The sequence below is a fragment of the Callorhinchus milii genome, unplaced genomic scaffold (assembly GCF_018977255.1).
Source record: "Callorhinchus milii isolate IMCB2004 unplaced genomic scaffold, IMCB_Cmil_1.0 Scaffold1, whole genome shotgun sequence".
Lineage (NCBI taxonomy): Eukaryota > Metazoa > Chordata > Chondrichthyes > Chimaeriformes > Callorhinchidae > Callorhinchus > Callorhinchus milii.
In genome coordinates this window covers 40,988,828-41,013,412 of record NW_024704742.1, presented here as the reverse complement: position 1 = coordinate 41,013,412, position 24,585 = coordinate 40,988,828, and the positions used below count along the sequence as shown (strand labels likewise).

The window sequence follows — 24,585 nt, the reverse complement described above, 5'->3', positions numbered from 1 at the left end:
GGTAAATAGAGGTTCGTTAGAACCTTTTACTAAGGGCAATGGAATAGAAAGTGGGCTGGGTACATCAGGAATCCATCTCAAAGTACTGTGAAGTTGTGGGGAATGGGTGGGTGTGGAATGAAGGGCAACAACATATTTTGCAGGAAAGATAAATTCAGTGAAAGGCTATAACATCAACGAGAGTTTGCTAATGTGGTGCAATGTGATTGTTTTATGTTGCATGAAGGCACTGTTGCTTAGTAACAGCAGTTTGGTACAATTTGGAGAGAAGGAAGCTTTAATGCAAATCGGAGGCGGCTGAAAATGCAGGGTTCCCCCAGTCAATAGACTGCTGCCTCGATGTGAATATTATTGACCTGGAAATATTGTTTGTGTTGTGATTGCATCAAATGGTGCATTTTGCATAGTGTTTTCACAGAGATTTTAAAAACAGTGGACGATTCAGTGTAGTAAATTGTGTTTTCAATTTCTCCGCTCCATTCCTGAAGGCAGTTGTTTGTGCTGCAGTAGTGGCTTGCGCTGGGATGCTTGTGCAGGCACTGTCCGATGTGTTATTCTTCAACAGCCCAAGTATCTTGAGCCTAATCCGCCACTGCCCTAGCAGAGATTAGTCAACTCAGCACAAACGAGTATCAAATCTGGGATCTTCTTACTCCGTATGGCTGTGTTACATGAAACAACCTATTTACACACAGAGTTAGTGAGGCAGCTTATAGATAATAATAATAATAATAATAATCCTTGCATTTGATATAGCGCTTTTCACGTCGGGAGGACGTCCCAAAGCGCTTCACAGAACACACTGTAAATACCATCAACTTGAACCAAACTCTATGTTCAGGACAAGTGCCAACTGTATAATTTAAACTTTTCAAATTAAAAATATTGGGAGTCTTGCTTAACCACCATCAATGAAACATGGTGGGATTTTGTCTGTTATAATATTTCCTGTTTTTCATGCAGACTTTGTCTAAAGGGTACACTGTAATCAGGCTGTGGAGTTCAGTGAATGAGGCTTTAAAAAAGAACTGGCTTTTAAATGAGAAGTTGAGCTTATGATAGGTTAGAAAATGCCCAATTATATTTTCCTGCCCTGCAATAGCCCAGTGGAAAGAATGTAATTTTGCCTGAAATTCACAGATGAAAAGCAGAGAGAAATCAACTTGCCCAAAACATTTTCTTAATTGAAGAATACAGTTAGTTTTACTGCATGTAACATCTGCATTTATATTAAAAGTGTTTTCATTCCAAAATGCTATCAGCGGATTGAATTTTTTTAAAAAAATGTTTAGCTTCTTTCTTATTCATCCCTCCAGCCTATCTGTTACTTTCTCCAATCTAACCTTGCATTTCCTTCTATGTGGGAACTTTACTTGAATTTTTTTGGTGGAATTCGGAAAAAGGGTGAGTGGAGGAGGAGTTTAAATTGGTTTTAATGTAAATTTTAACTGATTGAGATTGATTATAACCCTGCCTGGAAATGCAGAAGCAGATTTCAAAAGAAATTTCTGTGCTTCCGTCTTTCCCTTGGATTCCGTACTAACTACTAGAAAGGTACTAATAAATCACTCTCATTCCCCTGCCAAACTAATATGCGTCCTTCGTAATTTAAATTCACAAACCTGATGCGAAATTTCATAAAAACAGAAAGGTTGGAAAACTCCAGCATTATGATGTATTTGCCAATTGTTGGCAGAGGCAGGGGTGATTTCCTTTTTGTAGAATATTTTTTAAATTGGTGCTTTAGTAAGCTAAAGAAATGTGAATACAGTCATATTGGTATCTAAAGTGTGATGTTCGCAAACTTATTTATTTATTGTGTTAATTGCAACTTCTGATTTGTGATTCTTTACTCTGCAAATGAAACAAAATGAAAATTTTCAAGACACAAGTCGAAAATGTTTCCACCCTTGTGTCAGATGTTTCAGACCTTTCAAAAGATGGTGCTATTTTTTGTGAATCGTAAAGTTGCAACTGATGCAACACATGCAATTTGTGAATATTGCACCTTTGCCCCCATTGCGTATTATTTCCATGTACCATGTTAAATACAATGGAACCTCACTATAACAAACCCTCTTGGGACTGGCAAAAACAGTGGTCATATGAGGGTGTTCACTATTGTAGGGTTTGGCTATCAAAGAAGTACATCTCCCCACTGACCTACTTTATTGCTGTTGGGATCGTTAAAACCGGGGGTTTGTTATAAACAGGGATCATTATAGTGAGGTTCGACTGTAGAGGAATTTCCATGCCTAGGTGACATGAACTCTCAATCTGGTTTGGATACTCTTAAGCATGGCAATGGGATGACATGTCTGCCCAAAACCAATAATACTCGTCTGCCCAAAACCAATAACAAATGAAAATTCCAAATGTTGGGGTTTTGACTCATGTATTATGCTTCTGGGTCTGTTTTATCTGGAAAGATTTGCTGCAAATCTCAGAATCTGTTGTTCATTTTATTTTTCCAGATATTGCATAACAACTGTGTTTCAAAAGGTTTGTTTCAAGGCAGTAATGTTACAGGATTCAGTTGCTTGAGATTAATGATAATATCTGAATACCTCGATGTGTTGCAGCATACTTTTCATTATCCCTGCCCTTAAATTTGTGTGTAAGTTGTGTTTAGCAATGGCTTCATCAGAACTGAATACATGGTTAGCAGTGGCATTACAATACAGTGAAATATGAATGTGAGATTGTTATAAAGGACATCCGTGAAAGTGAGCTCTTGTTTATCTTTTATTATGTTGTGCTTAACCTTTGGTGTATTTATAATGAATGCAAGGTGGATGTACCCTCCGATGCCATTCTCAATAGCCATGAAACTACACTTATGGTATTGGACATTAGCCGGATACAGACTACTCTGAGGTGTTTATTTAATGTAAAGGGGGGGACTCGCTTTTTTTTAACCAGTATTTTGGGTGGTTTCTATCTTAAAAATGAATGTACAACAGGAGCCGCAAACGAGAAATCCGAGTAACGTGTGCTTACCTGGTTCTCTATCTTTGTGATTATCTTTCTACAGCTATCGGCCGAACCCTCATTCCTCGTTATTTCAGTACAATCTTTGAGGGAGGAGTAACAGACCTTTACTATGTTCTAAAACATTCGAAAGAGTCTTACCACAACTCATCCATCACACTGGACTGCGACCAGTGCACTATGGTCACCCAGCATGGCAAGCCCATGTTTACAAAGGTAAGAGCCAGGAAGCAAATACAGGAAAAACAGGAAAAGCTGAGATAGGAACTTAGGAACGAGAATAATCAATTTGAACCAAAAAACTACTGAGGTGAGATTGCTACCAACTGAGCCAATGTGATATATTCCATTACACACAAACTGATACCTCCAATAATCTGCACCAGAAAAAATGCTCAAAAATAGATGAATAAGTCAATATAATCTTTATTTTAATGAATTTTGAGTGAAGGAGGAATTTTGGCCAATATCATATAATTTGCATAATATACAATATTTTTGTTTCATTCAGAATTGCAGCAGATTTAAGTATTAGCTTTGAAAACCCAGTAAACTGCTGCGGGTTCAGTTTCTCCTTTGAGTCAAAATTTTTTATTTATTTCTGAGTATTGCTCTGACAATGTTTTCATCACATGGAGTCGCCGCAAGTTTTTTTTAAATGAAAGGTCTGTGTATATTGAAAGCTGCACAGAGCATTGAAGTTGCAAACAGCACCCCACCACCGAGCAAGGCTTTAAATTGCTGAAATCGGCAATACGGAGCCTCAGCAGCTAGCTCCAGGAAAATTCATATTTAAATCCATTTACGTTCTGTGCTATTGAGAAGCAAGCTTTGGATTGAATTTAAAGATAGTGCTTTTTATCCTTCTGCCACTCTCACTCCAGCCAATCGAGCTGGATGTCACCTCCGCCAGTTGAGAATCGGAAGCAGTATCCATTTTGTTTCTTAAATGGATTCTCTCTCCCCCTTCTCTTTGTGGGCGGGATTGATTTCCCAAGGAACCTAATTCCTAGGTTCTAAGCAAAGGGCTGCTGTGAAGCTTATCTCCTTATAATGTATTTATAATGGCATTTGGGGAAATATTTAAAGAAACACTCCCAAGGTGGTTAGTGCCCTCGCCTCGTAAGCGAGAGGACCTGGTTTCGATTCCTGGGCCGGACAAAACATTAGGCAAGTTTCCTTATTCCACAAGCCTCTGTTTGCTGAGCAGTTATCAGTCAATTGGTGGATCGCTTCCCAGGGGTAATAATCCCTAAAAAAAAATTGGGTCATTCAATCCACAACTATTTGATGGACATTGCTGTGTCTGTCACGTTTCGCACACAAAATATACAGTCACAACACTTCACAATATATTCAGTGAAGGGCTTTGAGACATCTCAATGATGTGATGAGTAGCTAAATCAAATGCAACGATTATTATTATTACGATGACCAACCTGAGTGTGCATAGTAGTACCTGCCAGTGATGAGAACAAGTCTGCCAACCACCTCCCTGCCCTGATGCACTTGCAACCGCATAACTTTCCCTTTGCCATTACGTAAAGGGAAGTGGCTCACTTAATAAGAAAGAACATGCATTTTATAGTGCCTTGTGATGTCAAAATGCCTTAAAGTACTTTTGCAGTGATTAGTGTCAAGTATATTGACTGCTTTTTTTGGCAAGTGCAGCAATTATTTACACATAGTAAGGTCCCACAAACAGCCATGTGGTGAATGGCCAATTTGTCTGGTGGAATATTAGCAAAGAACACCGGGGAAAATTCTCTTCTCTTTTTGATTAGTAACATTGGATCTTCGTGACTACCTGAAAAGTGACACTGGAATCTCAGTTTAACAGCTCTGACATTACAGTGCACACCTAGACTGCTGGTAAAATCACAGGAAGCCAAACTGGCCAAGTTCTCGGTCATCAGTTGACTGCAACATCACTTGCTGCTTTGCACGTCCCAAATATAATGACCCAAACATTCCAGAATGAAAGTCTAGCAGCATGCGGGAAGCGAGCAAGCCAGCTAGGTGCATGCACAGTGAATTGGATCCACCCAGCGACTACATTACATTGCAACCAAACAAGCACCACAAAGAAGTGCATTGTACTGGGGCTGCACTGCACTATAGATTGTCTCAGTGTCCCCCAGTCCAGTGATCGGAAAGAAATGAGCCGGGGTGCTCTCCTGAACTTTTGTTAAAATTAGATAGAGCTGAAGGACACTGCTAAGCGCTCTGAGATGCTACCCCATGTGAATGGCACTATATAAATGCAAATTGTAGCTGGTCTGGTTGAGGAAGAGTAAGAGGGAACTTCGCTGCGCGTTCTATCGATGCTATCAGTGGTTATCTGAAATGGGAGGAAACGTTCCATTCCCAGTACTGACAACTCTCAGCTTGATGAATGCAAACACGTTTATTAAAAATAGAGGAATTGAAATGTGTTTCCCCCAACAAACTTTGCGTAGGGGATCCAGTGATTGGGAAACACATTGAACGTTCCCAGTTTCCTGGCACAGCCTCGTGCTGCCATGTGATGGGCTGATGTCTGCCAGACTTTCTTGTTGATCCTCTAAAGACCATCTGCGCTGGGAGCATTGATTAGAATGTGTCTGCTGGAATTACATCTTTCCGGTTGCTATGCCGACTAATCAGCTGGTTCCCGTCACCATGGCAATAAAATGTCACAGCTCAGAGAACTGTAACCCGAATTGAGCAAAACAGCAAATGTTTTCTTAATTGCAAGCCTCTGGTATTAAAGATACTTTGTAAAAACTACATGAAAAGGAAACGGTGCAAACAAAACCAATTAATCAAAGTTTGGGGGAGGAAACCCTTGGTCGTCACGCTTTAAGGTGAAATGGAACACTTATTTATGTTCTTATTTTGTTGGTATAAGTGACGATTTTTTTTTTGTAATTTTCTTATTCTTTCCCCTCTGTCTCTCTTCCCCTCTCTTCTGTCTCTCCTCCGTTCTCCTTGCCTTCCTCTGTGATGCCCTACCTGCCAGGTGTGTACTGAAGGGCGTTTGATTCTGGAGTTTACCTTTGATGATCTGATGAGAATAAAGACGTGGCACTTTACCATCCGGCAGTACCGAGAGTTAGTTCCGCGCACCATCCTCGCCATGCACGTAAGTAGCATCTTTATTGTGAATCTAGGTACCATCACTTCCTCGGACCAAATGAATGGACACAAAGGACCTTCACAAAGTCCAGACACAGTTGTGTGATCCCTGCAGTCCACCAAAATAAAAATAAACAAACACTAAAACATTAAAGATGTTGCAACACGGATGTGTTAGCTGGGAGTTTACACTAGTTTCTAAGCTTGACACAATAGTATATATGTTTTTTGAACTTGGAATATGGGCCAACTGTACCCAGGCTGGAATTCAATGCATGCTGCTACAACAACAACAACTTGCATTTACATAGCCCTTCACACAGAGCAGCGTCCAGAGCACTGCACTCAGAGATGGACTTGCCAGATGTCTACTTGTTCGGTGTTGGATATTAGTATGTGAGTAAGAGAACAACAACCCTATCCTTGCTTGGCAATTATTCTCAACTTTTTTGGTTATAGCTGATTGTGGTCCTCCTTTGCTCAGCCAGTTGACTCCCAGATTTGGGCCAAAACTTCTGTGGTTTTGATAAAATTTGTTTCATGTCAAAATAGATGTATAATGGTCACCCTGACATTTTAAGGAAAAGGATGTTCAGTAATTACTGTGTATTATACACTGTGCCAGGGCCCACTCCAACGCCAGCCCTGGTTTCCACTCAGTCTCCGGCTCCCACATATACCCTCAAATAAAAGTGGTCACTCACTTCATAGCTATTGCTAGGACATTGCTGTGTACAAACTGAGCTGCCATGTTCACCGACAAAATAGTCACTACACTTTACATTATATCCTGTGAAGTGCTTTGAGATGTCCTTCTGACATGAAAAGCATTGCATCAAATGCAACAAAAACACCAAATTACATTTGTATAGCGCCTTTCACATCAGGATAACACAAGGATTATTATTATTATAGACTCTGCCTTGGCTTCCTGGCAGTGTTCACACTCACGCTCAAGCTTCAGCTCACACTTAGATTCCGACTCCCACCCCAACTCAGACTCTGTCTCCCATTCCCATTCAGGCTCCAGTCCCAGCCCAGCTCAGACTCCCTCTTGCCCAATTGACCTGTCTCAAAGCACCAGATCTGACACAAAATGACAGCTCTGGCAAAGCACCTCAGTGATTGCTGTTCATTAACATTCAAAATGTACCACTCACTACTTAGAGCAAGACAAGAACTAAGGTATCTTAGGAGGTATTTGGGATCAAAACTATAATTGGGACATAGCAAACCTTTAAATACTGCCAAGAAGCCCGCTAGAACGTTTATATTATACAATGTGTGCAAAGTAATAACATTTTAAACATAAAACAACTCTATGGACATCTTATTAACTTGGTAATAGGGTCTAATATGCAATGATTTCAATTGAGATGTTTTTATTTAGTTATTCAATTGGGATTCTCAGCAATTTTTCCGCATCTTGCTTTTGTCAGTGTTACTTAAGGAACTAATATTTCCTTACTTAAGGATTCAGCATTGGAACTCCGATTATTAACCAGAGGCACCTCATTTGAAGATATAGTTAGCGCAAGAACTCTGCTCCTAGAGTAGATTGGATCAGAATGGAGACAATGAGATGTACTTGCGGTTTCCTCGTTAAGGAATCTTGTAAGTCAGAAATAGTCACTTATAAACCCCTTATAAGCACCGTACTTTTTAACTTCAAACCAGTTGACATAGATGTTCAATGAGCGTACACTTCAGAGCTATTTTTGATTTTCATGCCAATTTTTAAAAATCTCTTTCTGCACGAGCAGAGACAGAGTTTCCTTTTCTCCACAAATCCTGCTATTTTGCTTGGTTTCCAAGTCAAGAGCACATTTTTATCTTAATTTGCCATTCAGCCGGGTTCATTCCCCAGTGGTTCCAATTTTCAATGCACAGGGGAAGGTTGGACAGGGAATAATTGCTGAACAATGTGGCGGCTTTCATCACTAAAAATAATTAGATGTGTAGAAGAATCAACTGAAAAGAATCTCCTTGTTTTGCTTTGTAACAAGAATGGCACCAACATCAGTTTTTAATGATCCGCTCAATACATTGGGAGTTCCCAAGCAAATGCTAGCTGTGCACTTTTTGTAGCATCCTGTCTCGAAGCATGAAAAGGCATCAGTAATCATGGCGTACAGGCAGCTATCAGAACTAGAATAATTGAGATTCATGATCAAGAAAAAACCCGTCCCAGTGGATTGTACCAGGTCCATTCCAGTGGAACTTGTCTTCAAACCAATGGACACCAATGTCAGGCTAAACAGACTGTTAGGAAGGCAAGCTATTGTTGTACATTTTGGTACTTATTGTGATTCATGCGTTCAAATAGCTTGTTACATACCTTTGTTCAACCAATTGTTCTCTTTCCATCTTCTTTGATCTATTTCTCTTTAATATTGTGCAGATGTTTTAGGTGGATTTTAATGGGGAGGGCAAGAAAGAAAACAGAAAGGGAATTTTTTTTTAGATCTGTGCATTTTATGAAGAATAGACCACTTTGATAAACAAATATTTGTTTCCCGTGATGGTGGTAGTCAGTTTTATAGGAAAGTCAGATACATTTATAGAAAACCTTATAGGTAAGGTATTGACCAGAAGTGAGGGTCACAATAAAAATATACAATACAAAATTACATTTGTATAGAGCCTTTCATGTCAGGATGATGTCCTTAGGCGCTGGGACAAATATGCAAATGCAGATATGCCAGTTCCAATTTTTGTCAAAAAAAAGCTACACCACTCTGTCTCGTATACCCCTCACTCACTTTGTTTGCAAATAAGTATCCAAAATCCATTTGAATTTAACGACAGTTTGTCTCGACTCCCTCCTTGCAAAGTCCATTTCCGAGATCTGTCTACCACTTTCTGTGTAGAATAAACTGTCTGTTCACCTTCCCTTTTCTGAGCTTGAGTGTGTGCCCCTTATTATTATTTGTGAGTAAGATCTTCATTAATGTCCTTTAGAATATTGAATACTTCATTGGGACCTTGCTGAGTCTTCTCCAGCAAGAACATTCTCATATTCTCTAGTCTCTCCTCATAATTCTAGTATATGCAGCTTTCAACTCAAATTGATGTTCATTGTTCCCTTTCTGATGTCAAGATGTTCCTACTATAATATGGCATATAGAATTGAACTCAGTACTTTAAAGCCTTAAAAAAACAGTATGAGCTAATCATTGGCAGGGCCATTAATACTGAGATTAACTGTACAACAACAACTTGCATTTACAACAACTTGCATTTATTTTACAACAACTTGCATTTATATAGCGCCCTTGATGCTGGGATAGCATCCCGGAGCACTTGACAGTGGCGGAGTCTGACAATGAGAGAGGGAGGTGGAAGGTGACCGTAAGCATGATCATAAAGGAAGGTCTTTAAGCGGGAGGGAGGGAGGGGGTAAGATGGAGGGGTTGAGCTGGAGTTCCAGAGTTTTGATGCTGAAGGCACTGGCTCCCCAATAGACAATATACTGACAATAGACAATGTACTGACAATAGACAATAGTACTGACCATAGACAATAGTACTGACAATAGACAATAGTACTGACAATAGACAATAGTACTGACAATAGACAATAGTACTGACAATAGACAATAGTACTGACCATAGACAATAGTACTGACAATAGACAATGTACTGACAATAGACAATAGTACTGACAATAGACAATAGTACTGACAATAGACAATAGTACTGACCATAGACAATAGTACTGACCATAGACAGTAGTACTGACAATAGACAATAGTACTGACAATAGACAATAGTACTGACAATAGAAAATAGTACTGACCATAGACAATAGTACTGACAATAGACAATGTACTGACAATAGACAATAGTACTGACAATAGACAATAGTACTGACAATAGACAATAGTACTGACCATAGACAATAGTACTGACAATAGACAATGTACTGACAATAGACAATAGTACTGACAATAGACAATAGTACTGACAATAGACAATAGTACTGACCATAGACAATAGTACTGACAATAGACAATGTACTGGCAATAGACTACAAATTGAAGGAATTTATTTGGACACTATACCGTACTCTGGTGCATCTCCATTTCAAGAACTCTGTCCATTTCCAGGCACCATACCTAGTAAGTGATGTAAAGGCAATGGAGAAGGTCCATATCATTTGTGTTCTATCCCTTTCAGATATACACTCCTTGATCTCTTTACTGCTTCTTTACAGTGTGCTGACGGTTTCAGCGATCAATCCTCCAGTTCTCCAAATCCCTCTTCTGTTTTGATTCCTGTAGACCAATTCAATTTATCTTCCATTACTTATTCTCATTCTCCAATCGCACCACTCTAGATTTCCCCAGATTAAATGGAATTTGTCACTTGTCAGATCAACTCCCTCTATTTCTGGACAGCCTGTTCCGTTATTTACAACTCCCTGTAGTTTGTTGTCAGCAGCAAACTTAGATTTGTTTCAAATCATTTATGTACAGTGTAAATAGCATTGCCCTAGTGCTGATTCCCAAGGCACTTGCTAGTTACCTCCATCCATGCCAATGTGGCCCCATCGACATTTATCTAGTGCCTCCTGTGATGCAATCAACTTTCAATCCACGTATTTATCCTCGATCATATTTTGGTTGCTATTTCCAAAGTGTACTCTACCTAGAATCTTTTCTACCATCCTCTGACTGATTGATATTAAATCAAATGGTAGCTCCCCCTGGTAGGATCAAGTTAATGTCATGCTGCTTTTGCTGCAACACCTTTGACTTGTATAGTGCCTTTCTTGATATTAGCTAAATGTGACTTCACAGATTTCTATTTATGTCCTAAGGTCCTGGTTTTGTTACTTACTTTAATATAATAGTCTAGATTTATCTTATCAATGCCATCCATTAACTATTTTACATACTTCAATAAGGTTCCGCTCAAACTGTCTTCTTTCCAGACTATAAAGGTTAAGTTAAGCTTGTCTAATCTATTTCATAGATCATCCCTTTAAAGCTGAACATGGACAAGATAGAACCCTTGGCTCCTGTCAACATCTTATCACCTGCAGTTCTGAATAACAACAAATTGCATTTCATCGTGCCTTTCACGTTGGGAGGACGTCCCAAGGTGCTGAATTCCTTAACCTTCCCTGCCTATCCCTCAGATTCACCAAACCTGACACCAACAAGGTGTTGGCATCAGGTTGAATCCCCAGTTATCCAAACCACACCGCTGATGCTACCTGAGTGAAGGATGCTATATAAATGCAAGTTGTTGTTGCACTTCAAGTACTCTTGTCCTTTTCATAGGAATATAGGAACACAGGAACAAGAGGAGGCCATTTCAGACTATTGAGCCTGTTTGACCAGTTTAGTAGATCTTGGTCTATCTTTTCATCCCAATGCCTCTCCTTTCCCATACCCTTTAATTCCTCCACTACTCAAGTACCTCTCTCTCTTTTAAACATCTCTATTAATTCCATCTCTAAAGCTTTTTGAGGCACAACAACAACAACAAGATTACATTTGTATAGCGCCTTTCACATCGAGAGGACGTCCCAAGGCGCTGAACAGTGTACAGCATTTCAGACCCGAGCTGGGGTCAGGGAGGGGGGGAGGGGAAGGGGGGTGACCGATGGCATGGTCAAAGAGGAGGGTTTTGAGGCGGGACTTGAAGGAGGCTAAGGAGGGGGCGAGGCGGAGTGACTGGGGGATAGAATTCCAGAGGTTGTGGGCAGAGTGGCTGAAGGCTCTCCTGCCAATGGTGGGGTGGGTGGGTCGGGGGATGTGGAGCAGGCCAGAGCCGGCTGAGCGGAGGGAGCGGGCTGGTTGGTAAAACATCCCTAAGTTTCATAAACTCTTTGTGTGGAAATGCTTCCTGACTTTGATGTTAACTGTCCTTGTTCTCATTTTAAGCCTGTAGATCCTGCTACCAAGGGGAAGATTCACCCACTATCTAGCCTGTTTTCCTTTCATTATATCTAAATGCCTCAATCAAATCACCTCTTAACCTCCTCTGTGCTGAGGAAAATAATAACAGTCTACCTAGCCTTTCATCCTAACTTATCAACACTTAAGCCTTAAGAATAACTTCTTTAACCCCCCAATCACTCTCTTCAACTCAACCCTCCACTCGCACATTTCCAGCCAGCTGTGTGTAGTGCTTTGTGACATACTCTGGTTGTGAAAGGCACTATATAAATGTGAATTCTATTAAAGCTTTGCTGCATATTTTTTATGTCAATCTATCCTTCTTATACCATGTGGACTACATCTGCACAGAGTAACCTAGGCGCGGTCCGGCTTACTACATATATACTCAGCATTCTATTAGCTTCTTAAAATTACTCTAATTGAGGTTTAAAAATTGCTCATCGGAAAATAACAGCGTAGGTGGCCATGGAAGAAGTGTCTCCTCCAGGGAATTCCATTGTTGACCCGCATGAACTCAACTCTGATGAGTTTTGTCACATTTTAAGTATGTTTGCTGCTTCCAGTTCTGCAGAACCACCCCAGGGTTTAGGGATTCTCCTTAACAAAAGCCCAAGCCCCAGATTTATCTTCTCTGACTCTTGCTATACTACCCATAACATATCAAATACATCTGTGGCAGAGATTGGATGATAAGTTCATGTCTCTAGTGAATACATTTGCTGTTATGATGCTGGAAGAGCTTTTTAGTGTTCAGTGTTTAGCATCTACTTGAACTGTACCTATAGTTTTCTCTGGTGTTTACTTTGCACTGTTAACATCACAATTAGTCTCCTTTAGCAAAGTTGTGCTCTCCCAGATTTCTCTTCCTTTTTTCCTCAGTAGACTTTACACAATCTCTTCTGATTTATTCCCATGTTAATTGACCTTGATGTCAAGCAGAAAGTCACATTGTGATTGTGTAATGTAAATGAGTACTCATTGAACAGCTAAATTGATATGGTGGTGGGGAGGGAAGGGCTGGAAAGTCCAGATGGATAATTTCTATTGAAATGTACTTTCCCTTATTGTGGTTCAAAATGAAATCATCAGAAGATAGAAGCAGAATTATAACCCCAGTGCTGGAGGAAGCTCCCAGGGCATAAAGTGTGACTCCTGCAAGGAAGCCCAAGATTTAGGTCCTGTACAATATCTGGTTGATGCTGAGTTCCTGTGGATTGATAGAGCCTGGGTGATTTTCACAGCAGTATTCTAGCTTGAAACACCCTACCCTTTAGAGCTTAGATTGGAGGATGTGCCTATACTTCCAACTCTTATTGATAAACCAGCCAGGATTGCTCAAGTTACTGTGGACCCGCACAATATTGTTAGTTCAAACTGAGAGAAGCCCAAGGCAAGTTCAAGGCAGCCAGTCCCATGAAACTCAATGGAGCCAATGGGAGCTTCCCACAGTATTGCATTGGAGTGTCAGCTTAGTCTATATAAATTCAAAGTCCCAACATGAGTCTTGAATCCACCACCTTCTAACTCAGAGATGACAGTGTTACCAACTGAGCCAGGCTGACCCTTAACAGAAATATCAGATATTCATTTCAGTAGAGTTGTTGACTAATTGGATTCAGGAGGTAGCCAGACTGTAAACATTTCCATGCTGACTTGTAATGTGATCATTTTGTTTCTTGAAAGTTATTTTAAGGATGTACTGTGCGTTGAGCTTCATCTCGGAGTCCTGTAGCTCAATGGTTAGAGCACTCACTTTGCAAGCGAGAGACCTGAGTTCAATTCCAGGCAGGGCGAAACCTTGGGCAAGTTTCCTTACTCCACACACCTAATAATAATCCCTCCAAAACAAAAACCAATAATAAATTGGTCATTTTCAATCTATGACTGTTTGTGGGACATTGCTGTGCGCAATTGGCTGCCGCGTTCGCCCACAAATATACAGTCAATTCACTTTACAGTGTGTTCTGTGAAACGCTTTGGGACGTCCTCCCGATGTGAAAAGCGCTATATCAAATGCAAGGATTATTATTATTATTATCTCTGACTTTATGTAACTAAGGTGAGAAAACAATGGAATTGTAAACAGCTTGTAAACAGCAGAGAATTCATCAGAGGCTACAGCTCCTCAATTACATTGAAAGAAGACATATGAGTGGCCTCTCTCCTCCTGACATGGAAGGGTGTCTCTAGTCAGACTGTTGATGGCTATGATGCTGCTTCTCCACATTGTTTATTAAACCATTAATTTCCTGATGAAGTCAGTAAATCGTTGCTGCCATTGCTTGACTGGAGAAACACTGTTCTGAATGTGGGCAGCACTGAGAAGAAAGCAGAGTATATGAAGAAGAACAGTTGCAACAGGGCGATTGGAAAAATGTTGCTATATAATGCATCCTCCCCCCACTCTCCCCCCCCAGCCCCCCTTCCATACTCAGGAGGCAAATGTATGATAGGTTACTGGGTATATATATTTAATGTGATCTCTTTATTAAATTAAGTTCTGTGTTGGCGAGCGCCCCCTCTGTCTGGCCACCAAGGGTTTGTCACACCCGGCACCCCCACCCCCCAATCTTCCCGCTTCCATCTCATTAAACCCTAAATTAAATTAAATTTTAATTACATTAAACTAAATTAAACCCTCCGTCTCATCCCTTTTGAACATAACTTAATGTTTCGCCCACAAAATATAGTCAATTCACTTTACAGTATATTCTGTGATGCGCTTTGAGACGTCTCGAAGATGTGATAAGGTGCTATATCAAATGCAAAGATTATTATTATTATTAACACCCACCTCTTCGACTGCTCCAATGGTTATCTTCCCCCTTTGCCCCTCCCCATCTACTTGGATCTGTTCTCACCGCTCAAGTCCAAGATGTTGTGCTACTCGAAGAGTGCTATATAAATGCAAGTTGTTGTCTGGTAAGGCACTACAGTGTACTTAAACATCTATTCCTGACTTATTTTTTACATGCCCCTCAAGAGGATTGTAGCTGATACAGTTTGAACCTCCTGTTGTGTGTTCTTGATTTGTCAAATGCTATTCTTTCTATCCTCATGTTCTTTTCAGGCACAAGATCCTCAGGTGCTGGAGCAACTGTCCAAAAACATCACCCGCATGGGGTTAACAAACTTCACCCTCAACTACCTCAGGGTAAGATCAAAGAACTGGTGCAAATCCACCTTATAAACACCTCATAAGTTAAACAATCATTTAGAGACATATCATGCGCAGAAGAACCAGAAGTCCTGAAATTGACATTAGGGTCTAAAACCCAACAGATACAATTTATTTAGATTCTTGAGCTTGCAGAGTAAAAAAAGACTGATGAGCCAAACCCTGGTTGCTAGCCTTCTTTTGGACTTTGTTGACTTAGGATTCATGATTTGTCATTATGTCAATCTCCGAATCCTCCATTCCGTTTCACCCACAAAATACAGTCAATTCACTTTACAGTGTATCCTGTGAAGCGCTTTGAAATCTCAAAGACGAGATAAGGTTCCATATCAAATGTAAGGATTATTATTATTGTTACTTCTGGGGGATTGGGGAGCAATTGTGCAGTTTTCCTCCAGAAAGTTAAATATTTGGGCTAGAATTCATGAAAAGATATGTTGTCCACTGTCTGTGCTGAAGGTGCAGGTTTGTTTGATCAAATGAGATTTCTATATGTTTTACTTTGTACCAATTACCTACTGATATGTAATATATCGTCTGGACTTTTAATTCAGGAGTTTGATTTGGAGTGCTATTTTTTTCCCTATTTACGTTTATGTCTTTCAAATGAACATTTTATACTGTCACACACCACTGAGTTTAAATTGAGCATATTTACTTGTTACATGAATTCTATTAGCAAATTAAATATACATCTTGCAATTTGAGACTGATAATTTTATTATTATTTATAGAGATGATTATACAGTCCACAACTTGAGCACAACTGTTTTTCAGAATATCAATTGCAAATAAATGTGTAATTAAATTGAGATCAATGGAAGCAACAAAATATAGATTTGCTATTAGCATAGTGAAGGAGTTTGGAAGGAGTCTTTAAATGAACATCTACCACTTAATCTATTGCAAAATTATTTCTCAGTAAGTCTATTAAGTAATCACTTAAACTTGTTTCATTGTTTAGGCACTTACTATTGTGGGCCCTATTATTTCTCTGAACTTTTGCATGTTGAAACAAATCTAGATTACAATGCTTTTGTGATATAGGGCATTGTTTACTTGGGCCTTCGAAATCATTTGTGTACTCCATTCTTAACACATTAAAAGTCATTTGGCACCTCAAAAACCTCGTAGTTTTGGAAGATGTTAAACAGTTTTGTGTGTCGGCTTGGCTCCTGGTAAAATTCTCACCTGTGAGCAAGTTGCAGGTTCAAGACCCACATCGGAGATCTTAGACTGACACTACAGTGCAGTACTGGGGTAAGCCCTTGATTGTTGGAGGTGCCGTCTTTCAGATGACACATTAAACCAAAGTGTTTTTTACCTGCTTTCAGGTGGGCAACAACAATTTTATGCTATTGTTCATAAAAAGAGACGGTAGTTCTCCAGATATCCTTGGTCAGGAGAATAAGAATAATTTAGTCAATTGACTATGTTTCAAGATACCATCTATACTGCTTTGAAAAAGCAATACAGAAATGGATACATCTCTATGCCCTAGAGTCAGATGAAAGAGAAAAAAAATGTTCATTATGGAAAAAATACCGGCTAACACTGTATTTCAGATTCTAGTGTCTGTGAGTTGTTGAGTTCAATGCTTCAGTTCTGTATTCTCCTGTTCACTGCAATAAATTAATTCTGCAACCAAAATGATTGTTGAGATATTTTACAACAGTTGTATCTAATGGAAGGTAGATCTGTGGTAGTTTTGATGCTCAGACGCAGTGAGGGGAAGGCAGTAAGTAAATTTGTACCGTGGACTGGAGTGTGGGGGTGTCACAGTGCCAATGTGCCATTGAGGGAAACTGGAGTTGAAGAAACCTTAAATGGCTAAGCCTAAGCTGGCCAGGACAATTATTAAAAGTCAGCAACTCAGCTGAGAAGGTACATAAGAACATAAGAATTGCTGGACGAAAAAAGACAAGGTCCATCTAGTCCGGCTTCTACCATCCTGGTAGTTGCATACTACCATAATGGAGATGTTGATGGCGATGAATTCTGTATGGATTAATCTACCATCACAGTGGAAAGTTTTGGAAACCTTGGATCAAAAGTTGCATAGTTCTTCCAAACGTACTACACTTGTCATGTCTCAAATTATTCATATAATGTATGGTATTTAAGGGAACTTCTTCCCGCAGGAAGGGAGAGATCAGTCACATGAAATGATGGACCAAATAAAAAGCCAGTCGTAAAATCCACATTCTGTACGCAACGTTTTAGGTTTGCATATTTTGCAACTCATTTGGGACAATTACTTGAATGCTTGTCCCTTTAAGAGGTTTATAAATGTAAACATATTAACCTTTATTTCCCAATTTTGAGGTATTTCCCCAAAGCCAGTGCTACAAGAGAGAGGGGACCAGTAAAAAGGCAAGTGGGGTTTTCTTTTATGAGAAAGAAGATGATGTAATTTGCTGTGGTTTTATATATTTAATTTGTAAAAATAAAACTCTTACTTCATGATGGAGAATTGGCCTTGTTATTAATAAAAATCCTTACCTTTGATTAAAAACTAACTAAATAAATATAATAAATTGGTCACTTCAGTCCACGATTGTTTGTGGGACACTGCTGTGCGCAATTGGCTGTTGCGTTTCGCCCACAAATTTACAGTCAATTCACTTTACAGTATATTCTGTGAAGCGGTTTGAGACATCTAGAAGACGTGAAAAGTACTATATCAAAATGCAAGGATTATAATGGAATTTTAATGTCCACCTGAACATGTAAACAAGACCTAGGTTTAAAATCTCAACTAATGCACCTGCAATAATGCAACATCCCCCTTGCACTACATTGAAGGGTCAACCAAGACTATCAGAGTTGAACGTCCCGACATGGGGCTTGAAACTCAACCTTCTGATTCATAAGTGAAAGTACTAGCAACTGACACACAATCGTGGTGTGCTCTGCAGGGGATGGTTGTACTAAATGAACAATATCTTGTGGCTCATGTATTGACATTTCAAATCCCAGTCAAAACACCTTTCATTTTTTGGCTCTGCAGACCACACAGATAGTAAAAGTTCTTTCTGTAACCCTTGTTATAATAAACATGCCTAACGACTGCCATACCCCAATTTGTCATTGACATTATCGTACATATACTTTATTGTTAACAGTTAATCTGTGTTTCATCACAGAAGAAAGCACCAATTCTGTCGTGGTCTCTTATGATGATTGCTGTGGTTAACTCTAAAGCATTCATGTTCACCAATCTGTTTTCAAAATTGCTTAAGGCAAACTGATATGATGTGTGCACAATGGCAGTTAGTGAGTTTTTTTCAAAGTATACGTCATTACATTTTCATGAATGAAATAAATCAGTTTATTTTTTATTGAGTTCAGTCTGTAGGAGTGGAATGTGAGGACTTTTTTTTAGCAGTTCTTATTGTTAAATGTGTCAACTATAACTGCAGGGGTTTAACAAAACCAATATTTAATGACCCATGAATCTAAGAGCATTAGTACATAAAATCACCTACAATTTGTTTTTTATGGTTCAGTGTATTCGGGATGGAGAAAGATTTTTTCCATCCTGAAAGATTCTTATAAAGTTTGTACACTACAAAGAAACATTTTAGGTTTATGTTTTGTGCATACTAGGTGACCCATTTGGTACAATTATTTAAATGCTTGTCTCTTTAAGAGCTTTACAACTGGAATCCCATGATTGTCCATTTCTTATTCCCTGTAGCACCACAATCTAGTTTGTCCTTTTCAGTTCATAAGATTAAGTAATTGTACCAAATTGTACAGCATAGAGAATGATGGGAAGAGAGCTGGAGCAGGAAGTATGAGACAGCACGGAGAACGATAGGAATATAGCACCACTAATGATCATTCCCCCCCGCCCCCGCACCACTGTTGAAGAGCGTTAGCTTATCTAATTGTTCCGTGTAACTCAACCCTCTAACACTGGAGGCCATCCTTGTTCTCTTCTGCACTCTGTCTAGGGCCTGGGCAGCCCTCTTATATTTTGGCAACTCAGAATTACAAACAGTACTTCAGGTGCAACTTGACCAGAGATCTGTACATCTTGAGCATCATTTCTGGGGAACTGAATTGAACTGATTTGGCAGCGTAGCTCAGATCTTTTTTGCCTTGTTTATTGCTGCCGCATATTGTTTGGACATTGCAAGACCCAAGATCCCTTAGTTTTGTTCAGCTTCTTCCTTCATAAGTTCTATCCTACCCACATCAACCCCAAACTTACTTCCTACCTGTACTGAATTTAATTTGCTGGTAATAGCTCAGATGTAAACGTTATCTAGCTCTCCTTGTAAGATCTTAACCATCTCCTCCGAATTCCACATTTCCCCCTAACTTGATGGCATCTGTATTTGTAATTACCTGTGCCAGCATGGCTCAGTGGTAGGACTCAGGGACTCTCAGTCCTGCCTCTGGGTCAGAAGGTCATGGTTTCAAGTCAGGACTTGAATCACATAGTGAAAGTTGATAATCCATTGTAGTGCTGGGGTGTGTTGCATTGTCAGAGGTGCCGTCATTCAGATGAGATGTTAAACCGAGGTCCCGTCTGCCTGTTGAGGACGTTAAAGATCCCATGGCACTATTTGAAAAGAGATGTGTGTTTCTCCCAGTTTCCTGGCCAACAATCATCCAAATAAAATTGGTCGCTCACATGGCTGTTTGTGGATCATTGTTGTGCACATATGGCTGCCATATTTCACCCACAGCATTTTCACTGTACTTTACAGTGTATTCTGTGAAGCTCTTTGAGACGTTTCAACGACATGATAAGGCGCTATATCAAATGCAAAGATTATTATATTACCTTGCACTGATACTGCAAATATAAAGTTAGTTATATACTTCTAGGACGAAGTGGATAATCAATGGTACACGAAACATGATATTAGACCTTTTGATAATACAGTAATTACCTGCTTTGCATCAGGCTGGGAGGGGAAAGGGTCACATGTATGTGACTTGCTGCTATGAAGTCTGGTGTATTTTTGCCGCATCACCATAATAATGCTGCATTTTATCATGTCTTTGAGACGTCTCAAGGTGCTTCACTGAACATACTGTAAAGTGAATTTACAGTATATTTTGTGTGCAAAACGCAGCAGCCAATTGCACACAGCATTTGCCCACAAACAGTCGTGGATTGAATGACCAAATTATTATTATTATTATTTTTTGAAGAGATTATTAACCCCAGAAAACGATCCACCAATCGCCTAACAACCAGGTTCCTACATATTTCTAGGTAAACAGAGACATGTGGAATAAGGAAACTTGCCTAACGTTTGGCTCTGTCGGGAATCAAACCCAAGTTCTGTCTCTTAAGGGCGAATGCCCTAAGTACTACACTACAAGACTTCACAATTCTGTGTAGTTCTCCATGTAGTTTATGTGAGTGAGGAATGTCCACGTGTACATTGTTCTATTTCAGGTGGGACAAAGTTCGTTCCCAAGTCTTAAGACTTCACTTCTTAAGATTTGGGAATTGATTGTGCAATTTATTCAGAAAGTGATGAAAAATGTAATATTTCCACTGCAGATTCAAAGAGACAATATCCCCGATGTCTGAAACATAGTGGACTTCCCTTACAGTATCCACACACAGGATAGCATCAAAGCCTCTGAAGGAAATCTGGCACTGAGTTCATTGCTTTTATGAGCTGTTAAGTACAGTTTAATATACTCCACAAGTGCTCTATTTTCAGTGAATTCTTCCCTAGAGCTATTCACTATACCAGGGTAGAGAAGCTTTTTAAGATGAGTAATAATCCTTGCATTTGATACAGCGACTTATCACGTCATCAAGACATCCCAAAGTGCTTCACAGGATATACTGTAAAGTGGATTAATTCTGTGTTTGTTGGTGAAACACAGCAGCCAGTTTGCAAAGCCGTGTCCCACAAACAGCCATGAAGTGAATGAGAATTTTTTATTTGGGAGATTGTTGGCCAGGACAAAGGGAGAAACGCCCTTCTCTTTTCGAATAGTGTCATGGTTTAATGTTTTAGTCACAGGATGGCAACCTCCAACAATGCAACACGCCCCCACAGCACTGCATTGGAGTCCCATCGTGGGGCCTGAACCCATAACCTTGTGACTCAGAGCCGCTTTGAAAGGCCCTCCTGACATGAAAGGCATTAAATTAAATGATTATTTATTTACATAATAGAAGCATTTAGAATATAATTGGACTAACTCAGTCTTAACAGTATTTTTTTGGAAAATGTATTAATCAATCATAACTGGCTTCAGCCATCCAATCAAAAAGCATTATTGCTGGATGTGTGAGGGAAAATGGAGATCCGAGTTAGGTGGGAAGACGCAAAACTCCCAAGGTGAAGACTCTAATCTTCTCCTGATTGCACAAGCAGCTCCACAGATCTGTGTGCCTGAAGAAATAGCTCTGTGTGCCAGTTTTACTCATCCCAGCCCTACACCCCGCATGCTTTCTTATCAAGAAGAGTTCACCAGTATAAAAATGACACCCTTGGCAAACCTAGATTGAAAACTCACTCTTGTGCTAGTGCACAAGTCATGCTCCCAAGTGTGTAGTTGACAAAAGCTGATTGGATCTGCTATAATGCACCACTGACACCTTATTCTGGTGACCTCCCCCACGCACACAGCCAGTCAATACAAATCAGTTCTTTGATTGCATTTGTGAAGGCCGGGATAATTGTCACCTCACAATTTTCAACCTCCCATTATAAACAAAAGGATCATTAGTGTTGAAGATAAACATGTGATAGAGCCCCATTATGATAAAGACTTGCATACAGTATACAGGAATACAGATACAGTATTCATTATTTGAAAGCTACAAACCTTTTGGTAAACAAACTGTTAACTGGGGTTCAGGTTTCTGGCTTCCTGCAATGCAGAAAAGCAGCAATAAGGATGTGGTTGATTTGTGAGTAAAAAGTTAATTGTAAATCGAGGGCAGACATTCAGTTTGTCAAACAGGCATGAAAGTTACTCTTAAAGTGTTCAATTCCATCGAACACGACCAGCACTTCTACAGGAAGGTAATTGGCTCCGTGCCACCAAGCCCAACAGGAAACCAGTGATTATCTCAATATCTTTCACATGAGAATTACAAAGAGGATATGAGAAAGCCAGATCCAAAGGATTTTTTGATGTATTTGTTAGAATAATGACCAGGTTATTCTCATACCCAGTGGAGCGAATGGGAGTTTGAATCTTTGACATTTATGTCTTTGACCAAATTGGTTAAAGGTTGAGCAACATCATGGTTTTGGGTCTTTAATAACATTAAAGTTAGCCCCTTTAAAGTTCTTGGGCCATCCACTGGACTGGCAAAGAATATTTCAGGAGCCATTTCTGAGCAGAGATCAAATTGATTTGCACCTATTAAGTTTCTACTGCATTGTTGGTTATCAGTATGCTGTTGAAATTTCAAGACGCTCTCAGTGTCCCAGTTCCAACTTACATTGTTCTCTATGATGATGTTCACCGAAAGGTGACGTATGAACTGAGTATTTATCAACACCATCAGGTCAGTGCCACACTAAGTTGGTGCAGTAATGCCCATGTTTCCCCATTTCAACAACAACTAATTGCATTTATACAGCACCTTTCATGTCGGGAGGACGTCCCAAGGTGCTGGACAGTCTAGGGTTTGCACAGCTGGGGACTGGATTCAAGAGGAGTGGGGGCAAGGGAGGTGGGAGTGGTCAAAGAGGAAGGTCTTGAGATGGAGGCAAGGGAAGGGGCAAAGTGAAGAGACTCCAGCATGGAGTTCCAGTGGGTGGGGACGGCTGAAGGTCCGACTGCCGATGGTGGGGCGGGCAGGTTAGGGGTACATGAAGCAGGCCTGTGCCTGCGAGCAGAGAGAGCAGGCGGGTTGGTAAAGTTTTAACAGGTCACAGAGGCAGGGTGGTGCAAAATCATAGATGGCTTTAACTGTGAGGCCAAGGATCTCGAGTCTCGATTCTCTGGTGTATGGGGAGCCAGTAATCTGAAACCTGTGGAGCAAAGAATTGGGAAGTCTGGCAAGCAGGGAGTTAACATAGTCAAGCCAGGACATGATAAAAGATTGGATCAATGCCTCTGCTATTACGTCTTGGGGAGGAAAACCAATGTTGCGGAGGTGGGGAAACACTGAACGGGTTACGACATGGATGTGAAGTTTAAAGCACAGTTGAGAGTCAAAACAGGCACCGGTGTTCCATACTGGCTTGGTGAGGTGGATAGTGTACATCTGTATACATCCCTGTATAGTGATGCTGTCGACACCTGAGGTGAGAAGGTGCTGACGGGGTCAATCAGGAGGGCCTCTGTTGTCGACATTCAACTAGAGAAAGTTAGCTCTTATCCAGAACTTGATATCTGACAGGAAAACCGTCAGGAACAGCAGTGGTTCTGGAATTGAGGGTGGAAGCAGAGAGATAGAGTTGAGTTAGAGTTGGAGTTTCATTAGATCACACATATCTTTTGATCCTATTTCCTCCCTTTTTCTCCATCTCTTTTCCGAATATCTATCACCCTTTTAAACATGTCAATTGACTCTGCATTCTGAAGCAGCTTTCCTGGTTTTATCATGTGTGCACATTTTTGCTCTGCCTTTATTCTAACTGGTTCTCAATCTTTAACAGATTGTTACTTTAATAACTTCAGTCTGGTATTTTGTTCTCATGTATGATTTAAGAGTAGATTTATATAAACTCGGCTCATAAAACGTCTTCAGATTATGGAGTTGTTCCAGAAAGTTACTCCACAGCAGTTCTGTTGAGGAATAAAATACTGCTTTGAGGATCCACCCTGGACTAGTACTGGAAACTCCATTTGTACAAACTCAAGCTGCTTGCCAGCTTTGGTACATCGCCTGTTCCTAACGGAACTCCATCACATTGCTCCATCTGCCTCCGATCCTTCCTCAAATCTTTTATCAGCTTTCCTTCTGACTCTAAACCTTTCCTTCCCCACCCTAGCATCCTGTCAAGCCCACATGCCTATGTACTCCCCTTCAGAAGTAATTCCTTCTGCTTAAGAGTTCAAGTTGCTAAATTTGTCCAAAAGGAACGGGAAATTGAAGGGTGAGTCATCCCAAGCAAATGACACAAACCTCCCGCCAGCCGGCTCCAGAGATAATGGCCTTGGCAAAGGCTTGGAAGAAGGTCTCTGGCTTGTTTTATTGGCCAGATTATTGTGTGTATGAACTGAATAGACCAGAAAGCACAGAAGTGGAAAAACCTTAAATTAAACCCCCAAATGCCTTTGGTATCTCAAGCTTGTTTTAGGAACTATTTTTAAATTCACACGTGCACACACAATTCATAAAAGCAGCAGTGATTTTGATGAGGTACCTGTCGACAGTGTGTGAGTTAGTGGGATCGCGATCTAATGGGATGACTGACGCTCACATTATATTGTGTAC

The 24,585-nt window shown here is 40.1% G+C and overlaps 1 protein-coding gene across 9 annotated transcripts in view; it reads left to right on the top strand.

Moving 5' to 3' along the window:
- The window catches only part of LOC103175802 (LIM domain-binding protein 2), a 261,273-nt gene that overhangs the window by 211,671 nt on the left and 25,017 nt on the right, over positions 1-24,585 (top strand). For 7 of the 9 annotated variants that reach the window (XM_007889013.2, XM_042340880.1, XM_042340881.1 and 4 more), the window contains 4 exons: positions 3,035-3,207; positions 5,993-6,115; positions 15,090-15,173; positions 17,523-17,570. In XM_007889013.2, the coding sequence (XP_007887204.1) occupies positions 3,035-3,207; positions 5,993-6,115; positions 15,090-15,173; positions 17,523-17,570 (428 nt within the window). The remainder of the gene's footprint in view (positions 1-3,034; positions 3,208-5,992; positions 6,116-15,089; positions 15,174-17,522; positions 17,571-24,585) is intronic. The other 2 variants (XM_042340893.1, XM_042340890.1) reach the window with 1 other exon arrangement.